The sequence below is a fragment of the Triplophysa dalaica genome, chromosome 25, assembly GCF_015846415.1.
Source record: "Triplophysa dalaica isolate WHDGS20190420 chromosome 25, ASM1584641v1, whole genome shotgun sequence".
In the NCBI taxonomy this organism is placed as follows: domain Eukaryota; kingdom Metazoa; phylum Chordata; class Actinopteri; order Cypriniformes; family Nemacheilidae; genus Triplophysa; species Triplophysa dalaica.
This window is the reverse complement of record NC_079566.1, coordinates 15822970-15850443: the sequence shown is the minus strand read 5'-3', so window position 1 is coordinate 15850443 and position 27474 is coordinate 15822970. Positions and strand designations below refer to the sequence as shown.

Sequence of the window (27474 nt, the reverse complement as noted above, 5' to 3'; positions counted from 1 at the left end):
TACAGCACAACTACCCTTGACAAAAAAAGTGAGCTGCAGAATTTTGGACCATTTGTAATGATGAGAGTGATGACTGACTGTTTCCAGCAGAAAAGGCGATGCAGTAGTTAAGCCTTGAGGAAATAAACGCATGGATAACGGTCTCCAAATCTCTAAAAGAAAGGAAAGATTTAACTTTCGTTGCTGCTTTAACTGGAAATAATTATGTTAATTTGTTTGTCAAACTTCAAGTGGCAATCAAAAACGACCCCCAGATCTGTAACACAAGAGTGATTTTGACTGAAGGTGCCCAATTACACTATATTTGTCAGTCAGCGATTTGTAGCCAAACAGGATAACCTCTGTCTTTTTTTCATTCAACTGGAGAACGTTTTATCCATTCATTCCTTAAGATCCTTTAGACACGCTAGCAGAGAAAGAACAGAGTCAGAATCTAATGGTAAATACTACTGGGTATCATCTGCGTAGATGTGATATGAAACCTTATGACCCTCAAGAATCAAGCGTAAGGGAAGCATGTAAAGGGAGAAAAAACTGGACCCAAAATTGAACCCTGTGGCACCCCACTGGTGAAAAGCACTTGGGATGATGAAAATTCTCGAAATCAACAGATATACTGAGAATGAAACCAGTCCAGAACAGCATCACGGATACCGTCCTCATGGTTTAATCTATTTAACAAAGTGCAATGGTCCACAGAATCAAAGGCTGTGCTTAAATCCAGCAGCACAAGGACTGCACATTTACCAGAGTCGCCTGATAACACGTCACTCTTAAAATGGGGGACTCAGTACTGTGCTTGGCCTTAAAACCAGACTGAAAGGGTCTAAAATGTCATTAGAAGTTACAGAAAGCGAAATTTGGTTTAGAACTACAAATCATGATTATTTGAGCTCTACAATCTACATTTATATGCATCAACAGACTCTTCCCAACAATTGCTGAAATACACAATAGTCACCCTAAAAAAGACAAAATAATATTTTGGGGTGAACCCTTTAATAAATGTACAGGAGCCATTCTCATTAAACACTTTGCTTGTTGTTCTTGTTGTTCAGACTTTATTGTTAAGATTTGTCTTCATAAATGGAATATTCTGGTTGATCTGCATGACAATGAGTCAGCTTTACACAAAAGCATTCATTAGAAAACAATGGCTTCATTTCAGAAATGAATCATTCATCGCTGGAGTGAGATGTGGTGGTTTGTCATAAGATTAATACTTTAATAAGAGGGTAAATCGTCAACTTTTCAGACTGGATTCTCTTGATAACGTGTTGTCAAAGCTTAACAATGAATCCCTCTGTTTAATTCAAACACTATTCATGAGCTGAAGTCTCAAACTCAAAGAATCATGGGAACACACAAAAGGGTTCCCACCCAAAACAAATCACAAGTCACATATCATTCAAAACCTAATTATTAAACAGCAACGAGATGACTAAAGAGATGATTGCATGGTCCTCATGATTCTTTCCTCAGTGAAACACAAAGGAAGATATTATGAGAAATGTCTCAGTGGTTCATTGTGTAGGAGAAAGAAACTCAGCTTTGACATGACAGGAGGATGAATAAACGCTGAAGGAATGTTCATTTTTGGTTGAACTGTCCTCCTACTCCTGCCTCTCAGGTTTTCTCTTGAAAACAGAGTCCAGTACTCTCACGTGTGCCATCTGAATGACCGCAAAATGATCACCAGATCTCACAGATTTACCGTAAAACACCAGAGCTGTAAAATCTTCTGCATCAATCTGTCCAGAAACACATGATCAGTGTTGTTTTCAGCACACAATCATCTCTGTGATTGCTCAGTTTCGGTCTCTCAGGCTGGAGTTATATTTATAGAACAGACAAACATGATTCCAGCATCCACAGGGACTCCACACAGCGTCCAAACACACATCTGTGGTTTCAGACTCCACACAAAACTCTCATTAAATGTAAACGTGTCCGAACCTGCTCGTGGTCCGGACACCACATGACGTGCAGTCAAAGCTGATGTTCGTCTTCTGCCTCTCACACATCAGGAGGAGATTTCAAACACATCAGCTTGAGATAGTTAGAGAAACAACCTACAGCAGCTTCTGTTTCTGTCAAACAAACAAAACTCTTGTGTACAATATTACATTTCATCACGAATGAGCAAAACCACAGTGTCATCTTTAGTTAGTCACAGATCACCTCCAACATGAACGAGGTATCCGTAACACTACTGTAAATCTATATCAAACTCCAACGTGGATGTGTTTGTGTCAGTGTTTGTAATAACTGAGATGTCTGTACAAACACATGATCTCCTCTCAAGGTTTTCACGGCTATTTTAAACTCAAAAGTCCGTTTGAAGTGTCGAAGCACTTTTAGTTTTGTCGGTCTGAAGTTTGCTCTTGGCAGTTATGAGACTGTCTAAAGAAAGATTAAATGTCTAAAGAGTCTAGATGAAATTAGATGCTGTTTGAAGAAATAACTAATAAGCCTAGAACCTCATAATCCTCAAATGAAAGAACATTTGACGTGATAAATAAACAAACTGTCAATTTATAAAGCAGTTTAGGAATTAAAAATGATTTAGTATACACAAACTAAACAACAGGTAAAAACAGACGCCTGCGAGTCGTTCTCCTTTGAAGGACCTTCCCTCTGAAAAAAGATGTGAAGACATTGTTATAAACAAAACAAGTACAGTGATCCGTGTTAAGGTTCACAAATGTCATTGCTTCAGGCAACAAAATATCACAAATATAAAAGTGTCATTTATCTTATTATCAGCACTAGCACACTTTTCAAAGAGAACATTTAATAAAAAGAAGTCGGTTTGGTTTAATTGATGTCTTTAGTAAATGTGATGATTGACACGTGTGAACTTGAAAACAAAACTCTTAAAAATAAAGAGTGCTTGAAAGGTTCGTCACAGCGATGCCACAGAAGAACCATTTCTGGTTCCACAAAGAATCAAAGGTTCTTTAAAGAACCATGTCAACCTTTTTTGAAATAGCAAGGTTCTTCAGATGTTAAAGGTACTTTATGGAACCAAAAGGACCTTCCATGGGATCCATCACCTACTTTTGAAGCACCTTTAATGAAACGTGTAACCGTATATATCCAATAAAATCACATTGTCATCAGTTACTTGCAAAAAAGAATGTGTGTTTAGAACACAATTCTGACATTATCAGATGTCCAAATCTTTTGTCATATTCTTCAGACTGTTAGTGTATTATAGGTTAAGACGGCACATGACACCACCACATTCACATGAAAGATTCTGCAGCTCTTCCAGATGTCGTTGTTTGTCTCACACATGTCTCTCAGAAATCTCACGTTCAGCAGCTGACCATGAGGCGCACAAAATCGCCTCAAAAATAGACTCAATTTGTAGCCGGTTTCAGACGCTAATGTGTGTCCACGCTTCATATGAAAAGAACAACAGCTGTCAGTGTCAGAGAATCACCAACGCTTTCACCACCGTCCTCCTCTCCAATGCTTTTGTTTTCATCTCGGTCTCTTCAGTTTTGGCCTCCTGTCAGAATTCTGCCTGTGTTTTATTCATGAGCTTCCAGTTTTTATCTCACAGCCAGAGAATTGCCACTGGATGCAAATGTGTGAGTTTAGAGGCGTATTATTCCCTAAAAGAAGAATAACAGTGTGTGTGTTTTCTGTATTTAATGATATTTTTGCGGTTATATTTGAATTAAAGGTTTAATGTTTATACAGTAACACACGTACAGTATACATCGCACATCGGCCTAGTGAGCCGCCTGCATAGAAAGCACCCTAACAGACACGGCACCTTGTAAGTGAGCATGAAGTGACTTCATCACAAATCATAACACTGTTAAAAAGTTTGTCTTCATGCATTTCTCATAGATAAGCCTCAATGGAAGAACTGTACCTTGAAATATCACCTACATAGGGAGCTCACTAGGTTTAGAGATGAGCTGAAGAAAAACAAGTGCCCATTAATAGCCGAAACAGAGTGAATAAATCTTTTATTTCAGTTTCTCTACATCATGCGCTTACAATGTCCTGTACCATTAGTCATCCTTCAGTTGAACATTTTCAAGGTTAACAACTTTTGGAGCAGAAGAGAGTTTCATCATAAAACATATCAAGAGAGAGGGAAGAGAGGGATGCTGCAGCCGTGTTGAGTACCGTCTCTCTGTCACATGATGCACGCGTGTCGATGTATGAATCTCTACACACAATCAAATTTTTTTTAACAATCATTTCACCAACAACACCGACTCTACATACATCAGAATGCTCTGCTTTTTCATCCGAGTTGATTATCACCCTTTAGAAAATAAACCATGGTTTTATTAGAGTAAAAGTGAAGTTACCCTGTTAAGTTAAAGGATGGTGATAGTGATGTGTGGTTACTATGCTTTTAAACAGATAGCTATGGTTACTATAATAAAACCATGGTGAAATTTCATCCGTCTGTTACGTCTGTGATTCGTGTGCAACGGTGTGGAAGTGACATGCGGTACAACATCAACACCAACCATGTGAAGGAGATTTAAACCACCGTATCATGAAACCTTTACCCATAACTAACATCTTTTGTGTTACAGACACATTTCAGATCAGGTAAACTCGAGGTCGTCAGGACTGAACGTTCAAAAGAAAGTGATCAGTAACTGGAAGTATGAGAGAGAGAGAGTTATAGACGTGTATTTCAGGCACTTAGAAACATCTCTCCGCGTGTCCTTGGCTACAGCATGCTTCAGTGTGAATCTGCATTAAAAACATCACGATACGACTGCAGACACACAATACAACACATTCAAACACACACGCACACACACGTTTAAAGGGATTTCTGTACGCAAAGTCACTTTAATGTTGTTCTTATGTTTCTATACGCTTCGGGATGATGTGATGTCACGTTTACATTGTCAATCAATCAATCATTAAAGGGACAGTTTACCCCAAAATGAAAATTCTGTCGTCATCTACTCGCCCTCAGATTGTTCCAAATTTGTTTAAATGTCTTTGTTCTGTCAAACACAGAGAACGATATTTAGAAGAATGTTCTGGGAGTTCATCTATTACTATGGTATAAAAGTATTGTATATTTTTTTGTTTCGTTATTATATTTTGGAAAATGTAGGTTCTAGGAGTTCTGGTGCACCTTTGACTACTTAATTTGTTGTACTATGGTAATCAACAGGCCCGGAGAGTAACAAAATACATTACGTATTTAAAATACAAAATTTGAGAGTGTATTTCATTATGGTTGCTTTTAAATGGATGCTAATCAAATTACAGTATTTCAGAACTTGGAATCTCATTTAAACATTAATATAAACTGTAACAGACATTTAATGTCAACAGCAATCTGTGATTCTCCGACTCTCTGACTCTGACAATCTGCAAAAGCTTCATAAATTTCATCCCCCTTGCAGAATATGCTAAATTTTAATAATTTTAACAAAACAAAAAGAATCTGGTTTCGAATTGCATGCTAATTTAAATAACCGAGTCTTCTGTTTCACAAGCCCTTTGTTTTATGTAAAGTACCTTATTAGTATTCCAAAATATTTAGATTAAGTTACAAAACTAATGAAAATACGTTCCGGATAACAAAGTATTTTGTAGCCTAGTCAAATACATTTTAAAAGTAACCTGCCCAGCCCTGGTAGTCAATGATGTTCCAGTAATGAAACTGGATTACATTCTTCCAAATATCTTCCTTTGTGTTCAACAGAACAAAGTGATTTAAACAGGTATGAAATGACATGAGTGTTGAGTAAACGATGACAGAATTAGCTTTTTTTGGTGAACTATCCCTTTAACTGACTGATGGTTATATGTCTTTAAATGTTGTCAAACAGCTTTTTACTGAACACAGAAGACAAAATAACAAAAAATACGCACCGGACTTATTCTGCTGACGAAAACGGTATAATGGGGTGTGTCACTGGCATGAGATTTTGCATATGTTCCATCACATCCGTCTACTGATGGTCGATTAAACCAAGCTTTTTTTCACATTTGTTCTTAATCTTGAATACACACTTTCATCTATGAATACAAAGTTTTCTTATATGACATGTACTATGGTTATAATATGGATATGGATGCAATACTATGTTTGTAGAAATAACATGGCATTTTTTGTTGAGTAAACTGGAGTAGCATGTAAATAATATAATACAGTAAAATCATGAATAATCATCTGAAACGATCACTATATCTTGCACCGATATCATCTGTGTGAGCCGCCTGCATTTCTATTTTTCATTTCCTTCGCCGTCTCTTCTCTGGTTCTCCAGGGCCAGAAACAGACTGACAGGTGTAATTTTCTGCTCATAACCATCCCGGCACATTACAGTAGACACAATAATATAACAGAGAGAGAGAGAGAGAGAGAGAGAGAGAGAGATGCTTTCATTACACACCACAGCTCCGTTTCACAGGTGAAAGTTTATGCGAAGGTAATAAACTCTTGAACTTAAACACATCGGCCATCCGAAGCGTCCTTAAGACGACACCCGACAAACACGAGCCCGCGAGATACAACCTGACAAAGAGTGTCAAGACTAACATTACTGACGGACGACATCATGTGACCATTCAACAAAGATGTGCAAATAAATCGGGCGTAACGATAACACTTTAAGACCACATTCCTCGACGGCGTTCGGCTAATAAAGGGTTCCACGCTTTCTTTCGAAAATGATTGTAGCTAACGTTACAAAACGTTGCGGCATCAAAACGTGGGCGGGGTTCTTATAAATCACTGGAGTCTATCAACACCTGAGATTTCCTTTCTCAACATCCCTTTACCACTCATGAACGACTGACAAGCGTACGACATAGTAGAATAGAAAACGAGACGTTCTCACGCCGGCGGTGGCTATTACACAGGACGACAGAAACGCCATGACTCTCTCAGCCGGACGTGTTCTACATACATGAAAGCACACTGGAAAAGAGAAGACGGCTTAACTATGTCAAACCACATGGAGACGCGTGCTGTAAAGTCCGGCTGACCATCTCACACCACCGTGCTGATGTCCTCCGGTTCGTCCGGCTTTTTGGGTTTGCTAGGAAGGGACTTCAGGTACTCGAGGTGTCGCCTGGCGTCCTCCTGGTTCTGCCGCACGTAATAGACCACGTAGGAGATGACCATAGCGAACCAGCCGAACATGGTCACCAGCATGGCGTAGTCGGTTGTCCGCTTGGCGAGGTTGCACAAGTCAGCATCCACCGCCAAGAACGGCTGGCCCTCTTGGTCTGTAAGCTCGGAACTCCGGCAGAGGACGCGCGTGGCCGCCTCGTGGTTGTGCGCCATGCCGCCCAGCGCCTGCTGCAGAGCGCAATCACAGTGCCACGGGTTGTTGTCCACCAGCACGCGGGCCTTCAGCCGCACGAAAGCGTCCTTGTGCACGTTGGTGATGCGATTGTGAGACAGGTCCAGGAACTCCAGGGAGCCCTCCAGACCCACAAAGGCCCCCTCCCCGAGCGTCTCCACGGCGTTGTGCGACAGATTGAGCCTCCGCAGCATCCTCAAGCCATGAAAGATGCGGTCGGGCACCAGCGATATGTGGTTCCTGTCCAGCTGGAGCAGCTGCGTGTCGGGCGGCACGTCGGGCGGAATCTCCTTCAAGCGCGACAAGCTACAGGTGACGTTGAGGCCGTGTGGGGGGCTCTCGGAGCGCTGACAGGTGCAGCCTTTGGGACAGGTGCTGGCGGACGGAAGGCAGAGGGCCATCAGAACCAGACTGTGGAGCAGGAGACACATGGGGATGGAACGCGAAAGCCACAGGTCCAACGGCGTCATGCTGACGGGCGCTCGACATGCTCCTGACGCCGGCGAACCGACGCCCGGGGCGATCACCGGAGCCCCATGGCCGTCAGCACGAACCTCGGGTCTCTGGATAGAAGCGTCCGGCGGCGATCATCGTGCGTTTAAACCTGCGAGGGAAGACCACAGGGAGGTTACCATCGCAGCGTTCAAACTGCTCAAACGCATATGCATGACATAAAGTATTTCGACATTAAAAATGTATTTGAATCTCTGTGTTTAAATCTGGTTATATTCTGACATGCAGACGAGTTGACAGAGCTGTAACACGCGGTGAAGGTCACGGGCTATAATTAACACACATTCAAACTGAACACATGCTTCTCTCATTCGTGACATTCATCACGGTTCATGAAAATAAATCATCGCATGGAATGTTGTCGCCTGAGCGCGCTCAGTTTAGCACACGGAGTCATTATGGAAATCATTCAATTGTAGAAAAACATGTTAACCTCATCACGCTTGTGACACCATGTCCAAATCCAGAACTGAAAGACACATAGAATAATTCAACACAGCATGTAGTATCATTTATTGATAGAATGATCTGTTCTGAGCACAGTTAACCTGCCCTGTTCTCTCTCTCTCTGTGTGTGTGTGTGTGTGTGTGTGTGTGTGTGTGTGTGTGTGTGTGTGTGTGTGTGTGTGTGTGTGTGTGAGTCCTCAGCTGAAGTACTGGTATTCCATACATCTCATGGGACATTCTGTATGAAGACAGCTCACACACATCTCTACTGTGTGACTGACAAGTCAAAACTACAAAATATAGATCCTAGAGTGCAAAAAATGATTATATACTTTAGTATCTCTGTCTTGTTTTCCAGTACAAATTACTAAAAATTCTCGAATCAAGATGCATATTTTTTGTCTAAATACAAGACAGGTAGTTTTGCTCATCGAGAAATGCATCGTGATTCAAGAATTCTAAGTAATTTTGTTTTGTTTTCCAGTAAGAAAGTATTTTTTTGCAGTGTAAAATAATTCTAGTTGAAATCAAAAAATAACTGGTCAAAACCAGTTTATTTACAGGTACTATTGATGTTACACAAATTAATGACAAACTACATTCTGGATAGAGGCTACACAACAAAGGCAAAGATATTAATATATAGTGTTTTGTTCCAAAACCAGATAATAAAAATCGTGTTTTTTATGATGTTATTATGTTTTTATTGTGTAAGTTAGTTGTATTTTTTGAGTAATTATGGCTTAAATCAACACAAACCAAATGCAGTTTGATTGATATTAATTAGAACGCACAATAAAAAACATATATATATATATAGATGAATTTTTATGCAAGACGAATATTCTATATTCTAAACCATCTCATGATCTGAAGCAAACGACAAGTCCTGCAAATCCTCCACTTAAAATAATAAGAATTGATGTAGAAAAATCATGTTTGGTGCATATGATCAGGCGCAGATCTCATTCACATCCCTAAGGAAAGTTAAACTGACCGTAAAGCTTTTATCATCATTACAGTCATTATAATACATTACGACTCATAATCGGAAAATTATGCAGATGAGGAACATTTACATTTCACATTTATGCATTTAGAAGACATAAGGACTATTAAAATCATTTTTTGCTCTGACTAATTTAAGTAAACTTGGAATCTGTGAGAGTACCTGAATGAAAACGAATGAATTTCTTTAATTCAATAGCAGATGTATTTGAAATACAGATTTTATTTTATTTTGTGTAAAGGCTCAAGAGAAAGAAAGTGTGGAGCAGAGGTTTAAAAAGAATGAAATGACAACATCTCAACAGCAGATGTGATTCACATTAGACACGAATACAATCACACATATGAGCAGACTCAAAGCTTTGATGAAATCCTAGAAGATGTCACATTATGTCTGACCCCTTACAGTCTGAACATCACCATCTCACAACAAACAAACACAGACACGCACAAAATAACTTTTGTTCTCCTTGTCGACATCACAGATGATGTTTCCACACCCGAGTCAACACGAGATCAGTGTGAATTTAATCCGCGTGAGTGTTAACGTTACATTAGAAGAGATGAATCAACAACTGTCTAAACAATCAAACACACACCCAAAAACCGCACACGAAAAAGCATCAATGATGTCAAACGATTTTCAGAAGATGCGGATGACACGAATGCAACGTAAATCCTCTCAATTTATTCTGCACGCACATATGAGAAGCATGTTCTGCAGATATCAAAATGCATGTAGTAAAGTGTACACGCGACACATATGAACGCACGTCCAGTGTGTGTTTTCTGCGTGCGTGCAACAGGCGACATGCGTGTCTCTCACCTGCGACACAAACACTCGTGAATCTCCGCATCCGTGATGCTGAACATCCTCACACATCTTCTGGTGCACGCGATCAGTCCTCGTGTCTCACAATGTCTCGCATATCCTGCAGATTGTTGTGTGATGTTCGCGGGAGTGACTGGGAGGGGTTCGATCGCGCCCTCTTCTGAGGACCGATTCGCGAATCGAATCATTTGTACTGAACCGACTCGATCGAGAGCGTTTGTGAATCGGGTTGTGTGAGGGAGTGAACAACCATAAATAGCCCGAATAATTATAGTGGGGATGGTTTCGGTAACGACGATAAAACAGTGCATACTGTGAGGTGTATCTAAGATGATCACTTTTTGATTAGTAAGTAGGTTGAAGAGTCTAGTCGATGGAACACACAAAGGATCCGGAGACCAAGAATGACACAGACACAGAAATGCAGTTCAATCAAGTCCAATGTTGATTTAGGACAGGTCCAAAATATACGAATAAATGAGAAAGTGACGTATGTCATGGAAAAATAAAAGACCTCTAAGATAGTATTTTTAGCAAAGGGCAGCACTTTGTTAGTTCCTTGTTCTCAACATCTGGAACATGCTGCTATCTTGGTACAGACACTTGAAGTCGTAACTCTCAGTGACATAAAGAAACATCAGAAGCTAGATTTAGTGCTTAAAACAGTGTGGAATGTATGGGACACAGGCAAAACCCAAATTCCCACAATGGCCACTCTCAGACCAACAGTCTTACAAACAACGCTGTGTCACTTAAAAGAAACAAAACATACCTTCAAATATATGAATAAAGTATACCCACATCAATTTTGACTTTAGCATAACAACGTTTTCTCCAAACACAACGAGGGCTTCTGCAATCGTACATTCGGTGAAGGAGTTGATATCTAGTATATGCATAAGAATTTGGCCCTTAGTGCACTCAGGGGTGAGTACGGAGTCGGCACTGTTGGCTCAATGGGCCTTCTATCTTCTTGCTTTGGGTGGCCCCCACCTCACGAAAGGTAGTTCTTTCCTCAGCGTAGTCAGTGCTTTCTCCACACTGAGGTGCAGTAAGGTGAGTCCCCTGTTGAGATTCTATGTTAAATTGGATCTTGCCTGCTCTCCTGAAGAACACAACTTCAGTCTGGAAGCGTGTATCCACTGCGGCTGGTAGTTTGGCAGAACTCCTATCCGGGTCACGCCAATCACAGTTGCTGGTCCGTGGTACTTCGGTACACCTTAACAAATACTTGGAGTCTGTGTAACTCGTGGCTCGCTTTTCTGTCATCAGCTCACAGGCTCAAATTAATGCTACCAGCTCTGCAGTTTGGGCCAAATTGTAGTCTAGAGCAAAAGCTTCTATTACCTTTCCTGAGTCGGAAACCACAGCATAGCCACAAAGGTAGACACCATCAGAGGGCTTCGAACAAGACCCATCAACATAACTTAAGTAAGAGTAAGAGGTTGTCAGTTCAAAGATGCAATCATGATCAACATTCAAATCTGCCATGTCCACCATACCCAAAATACACAGCAAAGCAGGATTAATGTTTGCTGTAGTTTGAATGCTAAGATTTTTTGTTGCCAGAAGAGTAGCCTCGTAACCCGAGTGTCGTTGCGCTGTCGTGTGGCTTGCATGTTGTGTAATGGGTGTGACACAACAGTTTTCTCGGCCATCGGAACAATCAGAGCCGCTGCAACCACAGCACAAAGACATGCTGGCATACCTGTGACTATGTTATCTAACTTTTTAGACAGATATGCTTCTGGTCTGTAAGTGGAACCATGCAGTTGCAACAGGACACCAACAGCTACACCCTCTGCCTCTCTAGCATGCACGTAAAGTCTTGGTGTGGTCCGGTAGGCCCAATGCTTGGGTGGTAGTGATGGCTTCTTTCAAGGCATTAAAATGTTCGTCTGCCTCAGCAGTCCACTTCAGTCGTGTGTTGGGCAGAGTTTTGTCATCTACCAGACCCCTCAGGTTCCTATCATGAGTCGCGCAGACAGGTATCCACGATCTACAATAGTTAATTAGTCCCAGAAAACTTTGGAGCTGCTGCACTGTTCGTGGGGACTTTATGTTTCTGATCATCTGGACCCTGTCAGTTGATATTGCTTGGAGACCCTGCATAAGCACATGTCCCAAATAGGTCACCTTAGTCTTGACCCATTGCAGTTTCTCTTTCATGCTTTGAAATCTGTTTCAACAAGTACAGTACATTGCAAACAATAACAGATGCGTTCTCACAGTTCTCCTCCGTCTCCCCTGACACGAGGATGACATCTGCAAACTGAAGCACACAAACTGTTCAAGGCAAATCAGCCATTTTGGCCAAAGTTTTGTGTATTGCTGCAGAAAAAACAGCAGGTGAGTCCGTATATCCCTGTGCAAGGCGTTTCCATGAATATTGTTTCCCTTTAAATGTAAAAGCTAACAAATGTTGAGTCTCTGGGTGTACAGGTAACGAGAAAAAAGCTGCACACAAATCAATGACTGTAAAATACTTATGTGACTATGGAACAGAGTTTATAACAGTTGGAACATCAGGTACAATTGGTGCAAGGGGTATGATTAACTGAATAATAGCTCGCAAATCTTGAGTTAATCGGCAAGTTTTTCCATCAGCTTTAACTACAGGATTTATAGGCGGGTTGCATGGTGAATGTGTTGGTTCGAGGACACCCTGCTGGATGATTCGTTTTCAATCAAAGGCTTAATACCTTCTTCCTTATCTTTAGACAAAGGGTATTGTTTAATGTAGACCGGCTTGTTTGTTTTAAGTTTGGCTTTGTAAGGTTCCATGTCAATGAAACCAGTGCCATCCTTGAACTGAGACCATAACAAAGTTAATCATGGAGTCCACCCGTGTAGGCATGCTGCACCCGGAAACAGGCGCATGTGAACCACTTGGCTGTCCACATGTCGGCAACGGATTGACGGATGCCTGTAAACTGGACAGAAAAGAAAAAACAGCTTTTCGGTTAGTAAATTTATAGGTAGAGTTTGTAAGAATTTTGCAGTAAAGTATCCAAAAACCACTAGGCCAAGTTATATATTTTAGTACTTACAATATCTCAAATGTTTCCAACTGCTTTTAAATCGTGAGAAAATCTCCATTCTAAACAGTTGACCGGGGTCATTTAGTCGCCTGTCAATGGCGTCATATCCGCTTTACCCTTTGTTACCGCCTTACTGACGTAGCAACCGCGTGACACTGTCGTAGACAGATGCTGAAGTAATTTGTACCGTCGGTCTGTCTACCATTATAACAAATGATGTGGGTACATTAAAAAATAACGTTTACTATGATTGATTTGAACACTTAAAACTGCGCACTGTTATCACACCATCAAATTGGACAATTACTGTAACATCTATGACTGACAATTTAGTTTTAAACCTTACATTACTTGGGTCTAATTCATAATGAAATAAAATGAAGCAACGTTTATAAAACTTTATTACTTTACCTCTTCCGCTAACATGATTTCTCGTTCCTGTCTGAGCGGAGGAGTTAAAGACAACATATCCCATCATTCTACACTTCTACACAGCGTCATCAAGCTACGCGATTGTTGTTGTTTGGGTCGTGTGCCCTGTAGCAGCAATTACTACAAACTGTACCTTTAATATCCATACTCATTAATGCGTCATGTAAGATTTAATGGCGCACCTGGAATAATTGTAAATTTGTTTAAAAAATGATTTAATACCGTAGGCTTTAACCTCCAAAGGAGGCGTCACAGCGCATTCAATGTCAGTTCCGGAAATTCCCACAGAGTAAATTATTTGATTAGTTACAGGACCCTCATAACTGTTAGAAGTCATAGATGAAGCATCTGCTCCTGTATCAAGCAGTAAAGTTCGAGGCTGTCCATTCACCATAAGAGTAAAATAAGGTGAATCCCTCTGCTCATCATACATAACTTAGACCTGACATCACTCTGTGGGCACCCCTATGCTTGGTTCGAGTGACCCGAGTTCTCGTTCCTCCGCTGTGTTGAGTGTGTGTCACCCGAGTTTAGCAGAAGTGACTCCTGCTTTCTCAACTGCCTGCACTCGCGTCTGAAATGGCCCCTCTTTCCGCAATGAAAACATATGGTATCAGACTTCCTCCTTTGGATAGGATGCTGCGGATCAGGAGTTGAAGTGCGGCCAAAGTTCCCCTTCAGTTGTCCTGTAAACACAGCAACTTTAACTGCAAAACCACCACATGCCTCAAGTTCCCTTATTCGTTTTCCTAGAGCGTCTATGAGCATATCATGGAAGTTTGAAGTTGTAATTCTGATTAATTTCGCTTGTTTTGTATTCATGTTATTTAACAACATGTAAATAAACAGAGGCGTTATTTCATTAGTCATTGGGAATTTAGAATCTTTAATAACATGCTGTTTTAAAACGCACAAAGAATTGAGCCGCTGACTCTCTCGCTACCTGTCTAGTGCTTGCTGCAAAGGATAAATCCTGTGTGCTTCCTAAACATTCATCAAGAAAAACTCTCAACTGTTTAAAGAATGATTCAACATTTGCAGGGTTTTCCCAAAACAATTCGCGTGGATTTTGAGCCGCACCACTTCTGGTGATTTCATAATTGTCAAGTGATAACGCAGGACACTTGTCAATCAACAATTCTTCAGTCACATCATTCTTGAGTGTTCTTAACAACACCGAGCGGAAATCTGTACCTGTAAAATGTGCATATTTCGTATGTGTTTGTAAAATAGTCACATATCTACCCGCTTCATGTGGAGACGGCAAACTTTTACAAATTGCTTCCACAGACATTCTTAATGGTCTCACATTGACGGTAATTCCAGTTCTTACTCTTGAGTTTTGAAGCGCTTTACGCGTGTCAGATTCATCATCAATCATTCTAGCAATCGTATTATTAGCTCTTTTTTCCTGCCCCCTATGTTTAGGTTTTGAAATATATTTGGGTTGCGATGGTGTCGTCAGAGGTGCAGAAGGAAGACTCTCGGGTTGGCTTAAATCAGAGTATGGAGGCCTCTCAGATGCACATCACTTCTTGTTCGCAACATAATCGACAATTTGCTTTTCTCGGGACCCTGGTCCCACACCTTTTTCATTTCCTTCCATACGGCATAAGATTTATTCATGTATGGATAATCCCATAATGGGTCGCCCCACCCTTCTTTCATCATGCCCTTTGCCAGCTCGATTCCAAAATAGCAGCAATAGAATCTTAGAGAAGTTTCGGTTCTAGGTACCAATCTTCAGTGCTCAATCGACCAACTGTTTCAACTTTAGTCAATGTATCGTATTGCGACCGTGGGTGACATACAGTAGTGATACCAATTATTTATTTCCCAATTTAATACAACCTTTCGAATAAGAATTGAATTTTCAGAATCACAACAAAACAGATTTTCTGAACAACAAATCTTATATTCTGAATAGCAAAGCTGCACCGCGATCAACATACACAGTGTGATCAGGACTGTATATCAAATTCACTCTTGCGTTAATAATTGTTTAATCAATAACTGTTGCCAGCCACACTGTCCCATTGGACCTAAATCTCACTAACAATGAGTTGAAAATACCCTATTTCATCTACGAAATATCAATCACAGGAATCCTATAGGGTAAGCGTTATATTTCTTCAAGTCAGAAAAAGAAATATTAAAAACACTTACCCCTTTTAATGTAACACACAAAGTTTCAGGCTTGGAGACCAAGAATGACACAGACACAGAAGTGCAGTTCAATCAGAGTCCAATGTTTATTGAGTATAGGTCAAATATTTATATGCATAAAAGAGGAAGTGAGGTATATGGAAAAATAGCAGACCTCTATGTTAATATTATTAGCAAAGGGCAGCACATAGTTAGTTCCTTGTTCTCAGCATCTGGAACACTCTGTTATCTTGGTGCCGAAACTTGAAGTCGATGACACACTGCAAGAAATGACTTTCTTGTGTAGACCTTTTTTCTTGTTTTCAAGTAAAGGTGTCTAAACATTCTTGAATCAAGAAGCATTTTCTTGATGAGCATACTGAATTAGTCTTCTTTTTATTAAAAATAGATGAAATTTCAGTGAATTTGTGCTTAAAACCAGCCAAAAAATCTGCCAATGGGGTAAGAAAAATATTCTTGAATTGAGTGACTACAACCTTAATTCAAGATAATTTTTCTTATGTCATTTTCCTCATCAAGAAATTGCATCTTGATTCAAGAATTTGTAGTCATTTTTACTGGAGAACAAGAAAAAAATAAGTTTTTTGAAGTGCAGTTAGTAAGGCTAGACATAACTGAATGAGTGTTAAACATCCCAATCAGGATATAGTGCTGAGACAGTCTGGATGCCGGTTATAAATGATCATTGAAATCATTCTCACAATATGTGGGACACAGGCAACACCCAAATTCTCACACAAGGATAAACACAGTCACCTCAGATGTCACACCAGGTTTCCTTCATAACTAAACGAATAGAATTGCGTAGTGGAAACGGTTTATTAAAAGAAGATCCGAACGAACCGACTCTCTGAACGAACATGACTTCAGCGGAGCTGTCGGTCGCGCGCGCCCTCGCCTGTGCGCGCGTGTGTGTTACCGGGGTAACTCCAGCCCTCTTAAAATGAGGATGTGCGGGTGTTAAACCACACTGCTTTCCCTGTGAAAATATCAACTATGTTATTATTGTCATGTAAATCTGATTAAATGCGAAGTCAATACGATGAATATCGCGTTTTTTGGCATGAATAGGAAAATCAAACTGCATTCAAACCATCAATATCCCATCAACATTTGACCACACAATGCAAAGAAAATTTATGTTTGCATTTATTTGATTAACCACTTACTCTGTCTGTCAGTCAAAAATGTATATTGTTCATTCTATCCTTTACTCACTCCAGAAAGCGTCTTCCAAATGAATACGTAACATGTACACGTAATAATGAGTATATAAATGTAAAAGAAAGATATGGTTCCTATCACAAATTCACTTTCAATGTTTACAAAAAATTATGCAGTTTAATGTGTTTTTTTCCTATTATTTATCTGTCAATGATCACAGACCATTATTATAGAGAAACATCAATTTCAAGACAAACGAACTGAAGTTGATCAACAAAAGTTTGACGCTCATTTTCAGCTAAACAAACAAAACCAAGCTCCAGTCACTTAGCTTAGACTTTGATGATCATTTATCTCGCTCAAGAGCTGTTTGTTTTTTTCTTTTCTGACTGTTTCAAGGACCTTGATTCAGTTTATTCAACATCAAAGCAACACAATCTTTTACTGTTTTTTTTCATAAAGCTGGTTTTGAGCGTGACACGCAGCAGCTGCTGTATTATGGGCTGATGTGATTCTCAAGAATGAAACTGGCAGGTTGCGTGTGAAGCGTGTTATTAAGAAATCTTTCTGCGTGGAATGGATGCATTGCATTTGATTGACAAACAAACAACAAAAGTCCAAACAAACACACACGGCGCCTTTATTCGAAACAACACATTTACATTCCTGCTTTTCAAAGGTCATGCTTTGTGACGCTCATTTGCATACTAAGTGAGTAATTATTTGTCAGCCAATGAGCGGCCGGTCACCGACCCCTAGCAGGGCGCACTAGATAGTGCATGTCAGTGATTAGCTTTCAATGATGGAGGATTAGTCTCGTCACACATCACACACACAAAAACAACTCACTGTCTCTTTCTAATATAACGACATGCTCGACGGCTTATATTTTGGCAGTTTACTGTTCGCAGTATAAACTATATATGCACCCAGTCTCACGGGAATTCGTGAAACTGTCACAAAATGTAATATATTAATTCGTTTTCCTCATCACGAATTTCCTCTTTTTTTACTTTAGGAGTTGACTAACCGACACCTTAGATCAATTCAAACCCTAAAATCACAGCTACAAAGGCTAATTAAGATAAAAATGAGTCAAATTACTAATAAATGGCTCCTCTAACCCCGCCCCTAAACCTGACGTCATGTGGTAAAAGTCATATCATAACAAAACATACGAATACGATCGTAGGAAATAAGAATTGACACGAATGAGCACCTTGTAAAGTAGATATGAATTCCCTTCAGATTGTGTTGATATATAATTATACAAATGAGAGATATCGCGTATTAAAGCACTTTTGATGGAAAGTCGTGCTGACTGACACGAAAAGAGAGGGAAATTCGTATTGATGAACACGAATTAATAGATCACGTGACAATTTCACGAATTCCCGTCATGATGGTGCAGAATATCTTTCCTCGTGCTGTTCTCAAAAAGCAACGCAATGCAATTGTGGGTCATGACAGATATTTCATATATCTGTGACATGGTTTGAATGTAAATTTTGTAATCGATTATTTTTCAGTAGAACGCAGAGGCAAACAAGAGACATATTTACAGAGCAACAGAATACCGTGTCGCCAAGTTCTCTGCGCAGACTGTAGATTTGTGTTATTCTGCAATCTTTTATTTATGAAGAAAGTCCATTTTTGGAATCCGAATCAGATTTCCGTCTCTGCTGTAGTAGTCAGTACACGGAGAATCCATCACAAACACGCGCCATTACAGTCTGAAGATGACGCGTGATCTGGTTTGTGTGGAGCCTGGTCCTGTCTCAGACCTGCTCTGAGTGAATCAATGCTTAGATTTCTGATGATGACATTCCTCCAGAGATGTTAGATGTGTTTCATCTGCACTCATCTCTGACCGCAATAAAATTATTCGGTCAATATATCTACTGCATGAATGTTTCCACCTCCGTATAATGCATGCAGGTGTGTCTCATCCTGCGGAGTGAAGGGACGGAACCTTTTAGACGTCGTCTGACCTGCTTTGACCTCTGAATTATTCTGATCATTTATAATAATCCTCTGCGGCTCGGATCTTCAGACTCAGCGAAAGGTCTGGATGATCAATGCAGATAACAGATCGCTCCTGCTGGAATAACATCCCTGAGAGAGATCAAAAGTGCTTTTAGTTTCAATATTCAGAATAGAAATGGAATTTGCTGCATTTTCTGCACAGTGTATACAGTATATAATAAAAACACACCCAATACAAGTTCTGAATGTACGACACATGAAGCAAATGTGTTTGTCCAGTGAATGTAAGTGTTTATAATAGAGAAGTCAAGTCGGGGTCTCCGTCTCATGAAGAATTCATCCCGGGCAGATGCATTTGTGTCGAGTTGTTATTGTTGTGTTGGATCTAAAACGTTGCACATGATGTATTATTTATTGTTATTCTTGATGTTTGAGACTTTTAATGGAGCAGAAGGTAAATGGCTCTGAAAATCTCTTAATGTCTCTTAAAACTTTTTAACTTTTATAACATCTCTCTGTGTTCTCAGTGAGAGCTTCTATCACTAATGGCTTCTGGAACACAAGTCATCCCGTGATGTTCATATATTCTGACCTGACATCACTGATGAAAACAAACAAACTGTTTTTCAACTTTCCCTGTTTTTCAAAAGGAAAAATCAGTCAGTGTGTTGATTTAATTTGACATTCATTTAGCTTAATTCTGTGTGATTTTCAACACTGTCCAGCATTAAAGAACACAGTTATTTAGTAATTTATTTAAAAACTTATTAAAATCATTTAAGCAATGATTGTATTGTACACTATAATCATCACTGAACATGAAATATCATCAATAAATGAGAAACACTGATTTTGAGAAGAACAGTGATGCATTGGAGCGGGTAAACAGATATCTGATTTATCATTCAAGAGTCTAATATATGAAGAGTTTGGTTCCAAAATTTATTGCGTATGTGCTGTATTTTTGGAGTTATTATGTCTTAATTCAAAACAAACCAACTTCAGTTTGATTGATATTAATTAGAATGCCCAATAAAATAAATCTGATTTTTGAATCATTTATCTTATTTTGGAGCCGAACTCTTCATATGTTTGTAAAAGAAAAATATTTTATGTGGTGAATCTTAGAACCTTAGCTTATTCCAGATTTCAACAGTATGAATAAATGACTATGGTCAAGTCAAAGACCACCATTTTTGAGGGTACTCTTACTTTACTTTACGGCCACAACCATGAAAAAGAAGAAATAATCAGTCATGATGAATACATCTCAGTATTGAGTGAAACACAGAAGTGAGCGCACACATCACTAAATCCATTCTGTCTGTGGAAAACATCCACCATCTGTTCACGGGAGACCCTCACACTCTCTCACGGTTAAATAAAGATCTGCTAAAAACTGAAAAGCTTCATTATAAAGAGCAAAAAAAAGCCTCATGTGGCTTTCAGAGGCGCTGGATATCTTTATCACATTGTGATTTCATTTCTCTTTCCTCGAGACCCCGCCGTTCCTGCTCTTAAAATGAACCTGACAGCACAAATAATTCATGCTTCTTTTTCACCTTCACACCAGACAGTAAACCACAGAGGATGAGTTTCATTTTAGAAATAAAACTGCACATTTATGAGATCCTGATGTGAATAAAGTGTGGGGGGCGGAGTTGAGCATCTCTACAGAAGAATCAAATGATCATCTGAAGATGTTATCGTTATTGATCGTGAGCTTTCCCAGAATCACAGATCAATACAGCTCTCGTCTGAGATAAAACCTTTCACTTCAAACACACCCCATCGTCGGGAAATATTCTCCTCATACTGTTATAGTTCGTTCCAAAATGAACTCCTTCACCCTTTATCGTTTTTTTTCATGACAAAAATGTAAAGATGTAAAATAAGCAGAATGTCCCGTCGTTTGGTTTCAATCGTGCAGAAGAGGTCTCAGTACTAGACTGTAAACCACTGTGTAAGACAGTAGTGAGCCTGTGTCTGTGTGTCTGGGGCATGATAACAGTCGTCTGTTATGATGCAGTAATGATGGTGATGCCCTTCAGATTCTGCCGCAGCTGTGCCGGAGTCCCCGGGGTCTCTTCTTCAACCTTCTGTCTCTGTGGGTTCACACAGACTCTGGACGTGTTCGGCACAAGCTTCGGCTTTCTGAAAGGCAAGAAACTTAGTGTCTGAGGAGTAAAACTGAAAATGAACATCAGGTCAGACAGAAAGAAACTCATCAGGAGGAGAGAGAATATCAAAGATCATGAAAATGATCACCGTGGTGGTCATATTCTCCAGCTTTTCAGTTTGGTTTCGTTCCACTTTTTCTAATGACAAACAAACATCAAACAAACAAAGAGCACACAAGTGTCTTGTGTGACTGGACGGAAGAGCAGAAAATGTGAGGAGATGCAGGATGAAAAATGTCACATGTGCTTCATTACTGTCGAACATCTTGCCCACCGTATTCTCGTGAATAAAACATTAAAAAAATTCAGAGGGCTGGAGGATGAATGTGGCGTTTGGTCTCACTTTCCAATAAAATCATTTTAGATTTGCTCCATAGGTGAGAGAGACACCTGAGCGGATATTCAGACTGTATTAAACACAGACAGTGTTCACTGAGTTCACCATTTCATTTGTGAAAGGAGGGACGTCGCTTGTTTTATTTCATTGCGCCTCTGTGTTTAACACTTGCATCACCACACTGACCTGAGATGAAAGCAATCATATTTAGATTTAAAGGCCCCATGAACCGGAAGTTGTCATCGTTTTTACTCCCGTATTCTGACACATTTCCGGGTGAAAAGGAATTTCAAAGGAGAACATTTGTGTTTGATTGGATGTGTAAAAACACCTGTTGCATTGCTTTTGAAACAAAACTTGCAGCAGACTGACTGCTGAAGGGGAGGAGTTAACAAATGCTCCGCCCAAGACGTCAAATTTACGTCATTTCAGGGTGGAAGTGCATTTTCAGATTTTAACTGAAGATTATGATGGAACATGAATTTTAAAAAGAAAATGACCAACATAGATGATTCAATCTAGCATATTTTATCTTTTTATCTTTGGAGTGGTTATGATAAATGATTTATCAATGTTTTTGTTAAATTCATTCGCAGTTCTAATCTTTAATAAAAATATTAAGCTCCTCTCTTCCTCTGAATAACAACTCTTCATTTTATGACATGAGGCCTGAAAAAAAGGAAGGACTAAACTGACTGTCCAATGGGTACCGCTGGTGTATCCGGCCAACTTACAACCAATTAGTGGAGGGCGACATGATGAAGCCCCGCTCTGTTTGTTTTTCACGAGACGGGAAAATAGTAAATCAAAAATCAGTTTCGTGGTGACTTTAATGTCAACATGCAAATGAAAAGTGCTGGCAAAATATATTTCTCATAAATGGATAAAATAAATGAAATCTTTGTCAAACGTAAGAAACGTTGCACTCATTATTAGATGTGAATTTCACATGTATTTCTCTTTAGCAGCAATGAGATTTTTTCTCATCAATTTCTTACAATGCCAAACTATCTGATCTGATGTTATCCAAACTCATTTCATATCAGTCTGAATGTTTTTTTCCATCCATCACTTCTGATCCTTAAATGAAACATAATTGCCAATATGTCTCCTGAGCAACGAAAGAGCAACCTCAGATATATCTGATCAATTCTCAGAAGAGCCGTTAATATGAATCATTGGCGCTTTGGGCCGATTCACACATGTGCATCTATTACTGCACAACAACAGCCAGCGCTCGTGATCAAAACAACCAAGTGAAGTCATTCCCATCTATTTCATCATTTCTGTACGATCAACACGATTCACACGACCTCATCCATCAACAAAACATCATCTGACCTCACGATTCATTTCTAAATGGGGTTTATAACGTTAAGTACTCGTGTCGGGTGGAATCATCTGATCATTTGCACACACAGCAGAAAGAAAGTGAATGTTCGGGATTTTCTCAGAAATATAGAGTGAAGGTTAAGAGACCGTGAGCGTCCATACAGCAAGACCATAAAACAGATCTGAGGAAATGAATTCAGAAGCTCACGCTGCTTAGATCTGGACTAGTACGCTGTGAGAGAGAATGAAAGAGATTTTACCTTCTAACGCTTCTAATGTTGAGAAATGAACATTAATATTGTGTATAGGGAAAGAGATCGAGAGAGGATCCAAAACTGGAATATCGCCCTACGAAGAGTCGTGTTTGAGCTTGAACATCCCCCTGATGTTTCCAATATATGTAAAGAACATTATATTATTATATCCCTTTATTCTGCTACTTCAATGTATATTTTAATTTTGTAAATATATACTTTGTTTAATCTATTTCTGTTTCTATGTATTTACACATATTAAAAAACACTTAAAGTTGCACTATTTGTACGCAGCCCAGCTGCAAATGCTTCAGCAATATGAATGTACATTTAGTCATGCCAATAAAGCACTCTTAAGTGTGAGAGAGAGAGAGTGAGAGATAGACACTACATTACTGTAGGGAGGGAGAGAGAGAGAGAGAGAGAGAGAGAGAGAAAGAGAGAGCGAGAGAGAGAGAGAAAGAGAGAGAGAGAGAGAGGGAGAGAGAGAGAGAGAGAGAGGGAGAGATAGACACTACATTACTGTAGGGAGGGAGAGAGAGAGAGAGAGAGAGAGAGAGAGAGAGAGAGAAAGAGATAGCGAGAGAGAGGGAGAGAGAGAGAGAGAGACAGAGAGAGAGAGAGAGAGAGACAGAGACAGAGAGAGAGAGAGACAGAGAGAGAGAGAGAGAGAGAGAGAGAGAGAGAGAGAGAGGGAGAGAAAAAGAGAGAGAGGGAGAGAGAGAGAGGGAGAGATAGACACTACATTACTCTAGGGAGGCAGAGAGAGAGAGAGAGAGAGAGAGAGAGGAAGAGAAAAAGAGAGAGAGAAAAAGAGAAAAAGAGAGAGAGAGAGAGAGAGAGAGGAAGAGAAAAAGAGAGAGAGTGAGAAAAAGAGAGAGAGAGAGAGAGAGAGAGAGAGAGAAGGAGAGAAGGAGGGAGGGTCTAGACTTCATCAGCGTGAGTCTCAGTAATAGCTGAATACAGGTGGCAGCAGTAATTGGTTGATGTTTATAAAGGTCAGAGGTGATAGAGGAGCAGCGGTCAATAGTGTTAGATGAGCGGACACAACATGAGCACTTAACAGAGGTCAAACACACAAGACTGATCGATTCTCTCTCCTGCTGCAGTTCTTTACACATCAAAGATTTCTTTACCCGAGAGACATTCTCCTGAGCTTCAATCTGTCTGTCTCTTCCTCAACAAACATGCTCTGGTGCATTATGGGATTGAATGAGAGCATCTGATAATGGTTTCACACACACAATCTATATGGATTGGTGCTCTTAATATGACAAACTGTTGTGTTGGATGAATGATGTGACGTGTGCTGATGGTCTTTTAATGTCAGTGTTTATAAATATGTGTCACAGAACAACACTCAAGAGATTCTGAGTCATTAAATCACCATCTGCACTGAATCTTTACACTTACACTCTGTGCTTCATCTCTATTTCTTTACTTCTATCTGCTGATATTTGTGAAGTCACAAGCTCTGTTCGGCAGAAGGATCTAAGCGTTTATTCTGTAGTAAATATTTAATAAAGGTTTGTGAATCACTTGTCTAAGAGCGACCGGTCTGTTACACTCAAGTAACTATAACTAGTAGACGAGTCACAGGGTCGTAACAGAAGACAGAAGAAGATCTCTGTGAACAAGAGAGAGAAAGAGAGAGAGAGTTTTGGTGTGAATGAAAGAGGAAGAGAGAGAGAGAACCAGAGACTAATTTTAGCGTGCTGTGATAAAGCTTCTTCCCTTTGGGACGGGCTGATATCAAAGACAAGACATGCTGACTTTGTTGCCATGGTGAGCATAATTCAGCTTGGATGTTTCCTAATTGGAGAACAGGGATGTAGAGGGAAAGACATGAATTTAAAAACGCTCCCCGGTTATAGTCGGTCTCATCTTAACAAACGTTACTGCGCATGGGTACTTTTGTATCAGAAATAATCGACAGGCACTCTTTTGTTTGTGATTGTGTAACGGAAGTTTAGGGCAGTCCACAAACGCACGCATGCGCAGTAACATTTATTTATGCACTTACTATTACACTGTCAATGGTTAGTCCTCATAAAACATGGAAAGAAAATGTGTGATATTTCAGTTCTGATCTTCCACGGATCAATTTCAGTCATTCTGTTCTCTGACAGTATCTCTTACATTTATTTATACGTTTTGTAAAAATTCATTAGGTGAAGATATCTTTTAACTTTGTTTTGGGGCGGCAGCATGTGAGATTTTTTTAAAGAAATTAACTATCAGAGAGGAGGAATGATTCACCAAAGCAAATCATCACCAATACTGTCTGACAGCATAACCCTTAACCTGTCAAGAAAATAAAAGATTTTTTTTTTAAAAAGGATAAAAATATAAAAAGGTATAGACTCATTTATCAGCTGAAAAGATTAAATTACATAAAAAAGATGAATAATTGATTTGTTCATTACCAGCCTACCACATCCGCAAAAGTTAATAAAGATTCCCCGGCCCAGAGACGTCGATGATTCCTGGTGATTTATCAAACAGCCACGGTTCTCTCCGCACAAGCCCACGACCTCATCTGTATCCCACTGACACTATACAGCTGTGTTAATAAAACATACAGCATCTCTTATCATCACACTTCTGACTTGTGTCCAGAGTTAACAAAAGAAACAGGCAGTCAATATACATTTGCTATTTAGTCATCACAACGTGACATCACATCTCAAACCTTTTACTTTTTTCTCTGTAAATTCAGCAGATATGACTCATGTTCAGCACTGATTCAGACTTTAATGATCACCCGAAGGACCCGATCCTGACACAGGTTTATTAAAGGAATTAAAGAATAATTCTGTCATCATGCCTGGTGTTCTTCAAAACCTGTATGTATCTTTCTTCTGGAAACACTAAAGAAGATATTTTGAGAAATGTCTCCGTGGTTTTGTGTCCATGGGTTCAGTGTTGTTTGATTATCAGCATTCTTCAATACATCTTCTTTTGTGTTCTGCAGTAAGAAAGAAACTCATGCAGGTTTGACATGACAGTAGGGTGATGATGACAGTGAACTATCTTTTTAATTTCTTTGGTAACGTGAAGCATTTTATCATTGTGAGAATTGTTTGTCATTCTTGGTCTCCAGGCCTGAAACTCTGTGTGTTCCATCGACTAGACAAAAAAAGTAATAATCCTACGATCATGTAACAAACATTTTGAAATGTGAATGTAACAGAAATATGGTACATTATTGTACCGCGGTACAGCCATAGTGTAAAATGAGTCTAATGAATATGTACTGCTAGTTTTATTCTGTATTTGTGGTTTAATCACTTCAAAATCTAACCAGTAGAGGGAGCCACTGATCAACCAATAAACAGCATGAAGTTACTGGGAAACTAAAGAGAATTATGAATTTGATCTGCATGAACATATTATACATAATGAGATAAATTGAATCCTATATACATTCCTTATTAAATCACGTGTTGCTTCTGTATGACACATACCTTGAGTCTTGAATGTAAACTGAACATCTTGAGTGATGCTGCCTGGGAGAAAATATACAGTTCATTTAATATAATCCAGTAATGAGAGGCTTCAATCTGCAACTAAACAGTTCATTTTACATTTACATTATAAATAAATAGACAATGAGTTATCTACAATGTGTCTTTGCACTTTCTCAATTCAACAAGAAATAATGTTAATATTAATTGTGTTTGGTCTTTCATAAGGCCGAAAACATATTTTACTCCAGTAAGGTAAAGTGGGCACAGAGAGAACCAGTGTTGGGTGTAACCAGAGCCATTGAGAGAGAGAGTTCTGCCAACGGAAGTCCAAAGTCCAGGAAGTTTAGTTTTCTCTTTAAATGCTTTTACTTCTTCATTTTTTTCTTCATTAAGAAATAATGGTTTTCGTCTTTAAATGGATTAGAAGTTTACCTTAGTTGGTCTGTTTAGTCGCAGCTCCATGAGTAACTGTTAACTTCGGGAACTATTGAAACTGTTCCATTGGAGTCAACAGAGAAGACCCGACTCTCTCTCTCAATGGCTCTGGGTGTCACTAGTTACTAAGTAATCAGTTACAATAATTTAATTTCTTTTCTCTTGGAAAAGTTAAGTAAGGATTACTTAATTTTCTGTAATTTAATTACAGTTACTTCTGATGTAATTAAACTTAATACTGTCTGTAATATATGTGTATGCAATAGTGGAATTGACATTAAAATGACAAGTCTAACTTTAAAATCAGTGCTTAATGTGAAATTCCCATGTTTGTAATACTCGGTTAATAATCTACTTTGTGTAGTTCTAGATGATTTATTTGAATGAATTAAGACTCGTTTCATGTTTATCCTTGAATCACTGAACTAATCGGTTGATGTAGGATATAGAAAGTCATTAGTAAAAAGTCATTAAATACTTTTGGAGAGAGTCATTTGTACACTAATCTAATTACACTATCGAATCGGTCATTAGTAACTTGTAATGAAATACTTTTAAGAG

General features: G+C 39.3%; 1 protein-coding gene across 3 annotated transcripts; it reads right to left on the bottom strand.

Moving 5' to 3' along the window:
• Window positions 1-3969: 3969 nt before the first annotated feature.
• Window positions 3970-15843, bottom strand: lrrc3b (leucine rich repeat containing 3B). 3 transcript variants are annotated; one of them, XM_056741890.1, is made up of 3 exons: window positions 15756-15843; window positions 10111-14275; window positions 3970-7920 (listed from the first exon to the last, which is right to left on the bottom strand). In XM_056741890.1, exon 3 carries the CDS (start codon window positions 7784-7786, stop codon window positions 7001-7003), a length of 786 nt encoding a protein of 261 aa, XP_056597868.1. In that variant the 5' UTR covers window positions 7787-7920; window positions 10111-14275; window positions 15756-15843; the 3' UTR covers window positions 3970-7000. The 3 variants fall into 3 exon arrangements, with proteins under 3 accessions (XP_056597868.1, XP_056597870.1, XP_056597869.1); XM_056741892.1 differs by lacking the exon at window positions 10111-14275 and having other exon boundaries at window positions 15756-15822; XM_056741891.1 differs by lacking the exon at window positions 15756-15843 and having other exon boundaries at window positions 10111-15749.
• Window positions 15844-27474: the final 11631 nt, after the last annotated feature.

Coding starts and splice junctions, on each gene's coding strand:
- lrrc3b (XM_056741890.1), bottom strand. CDS start 7,786: ATGACGCCGTTGGACCTGTGGCTTTCGCGTTCCATCCCCATGTGTCTC.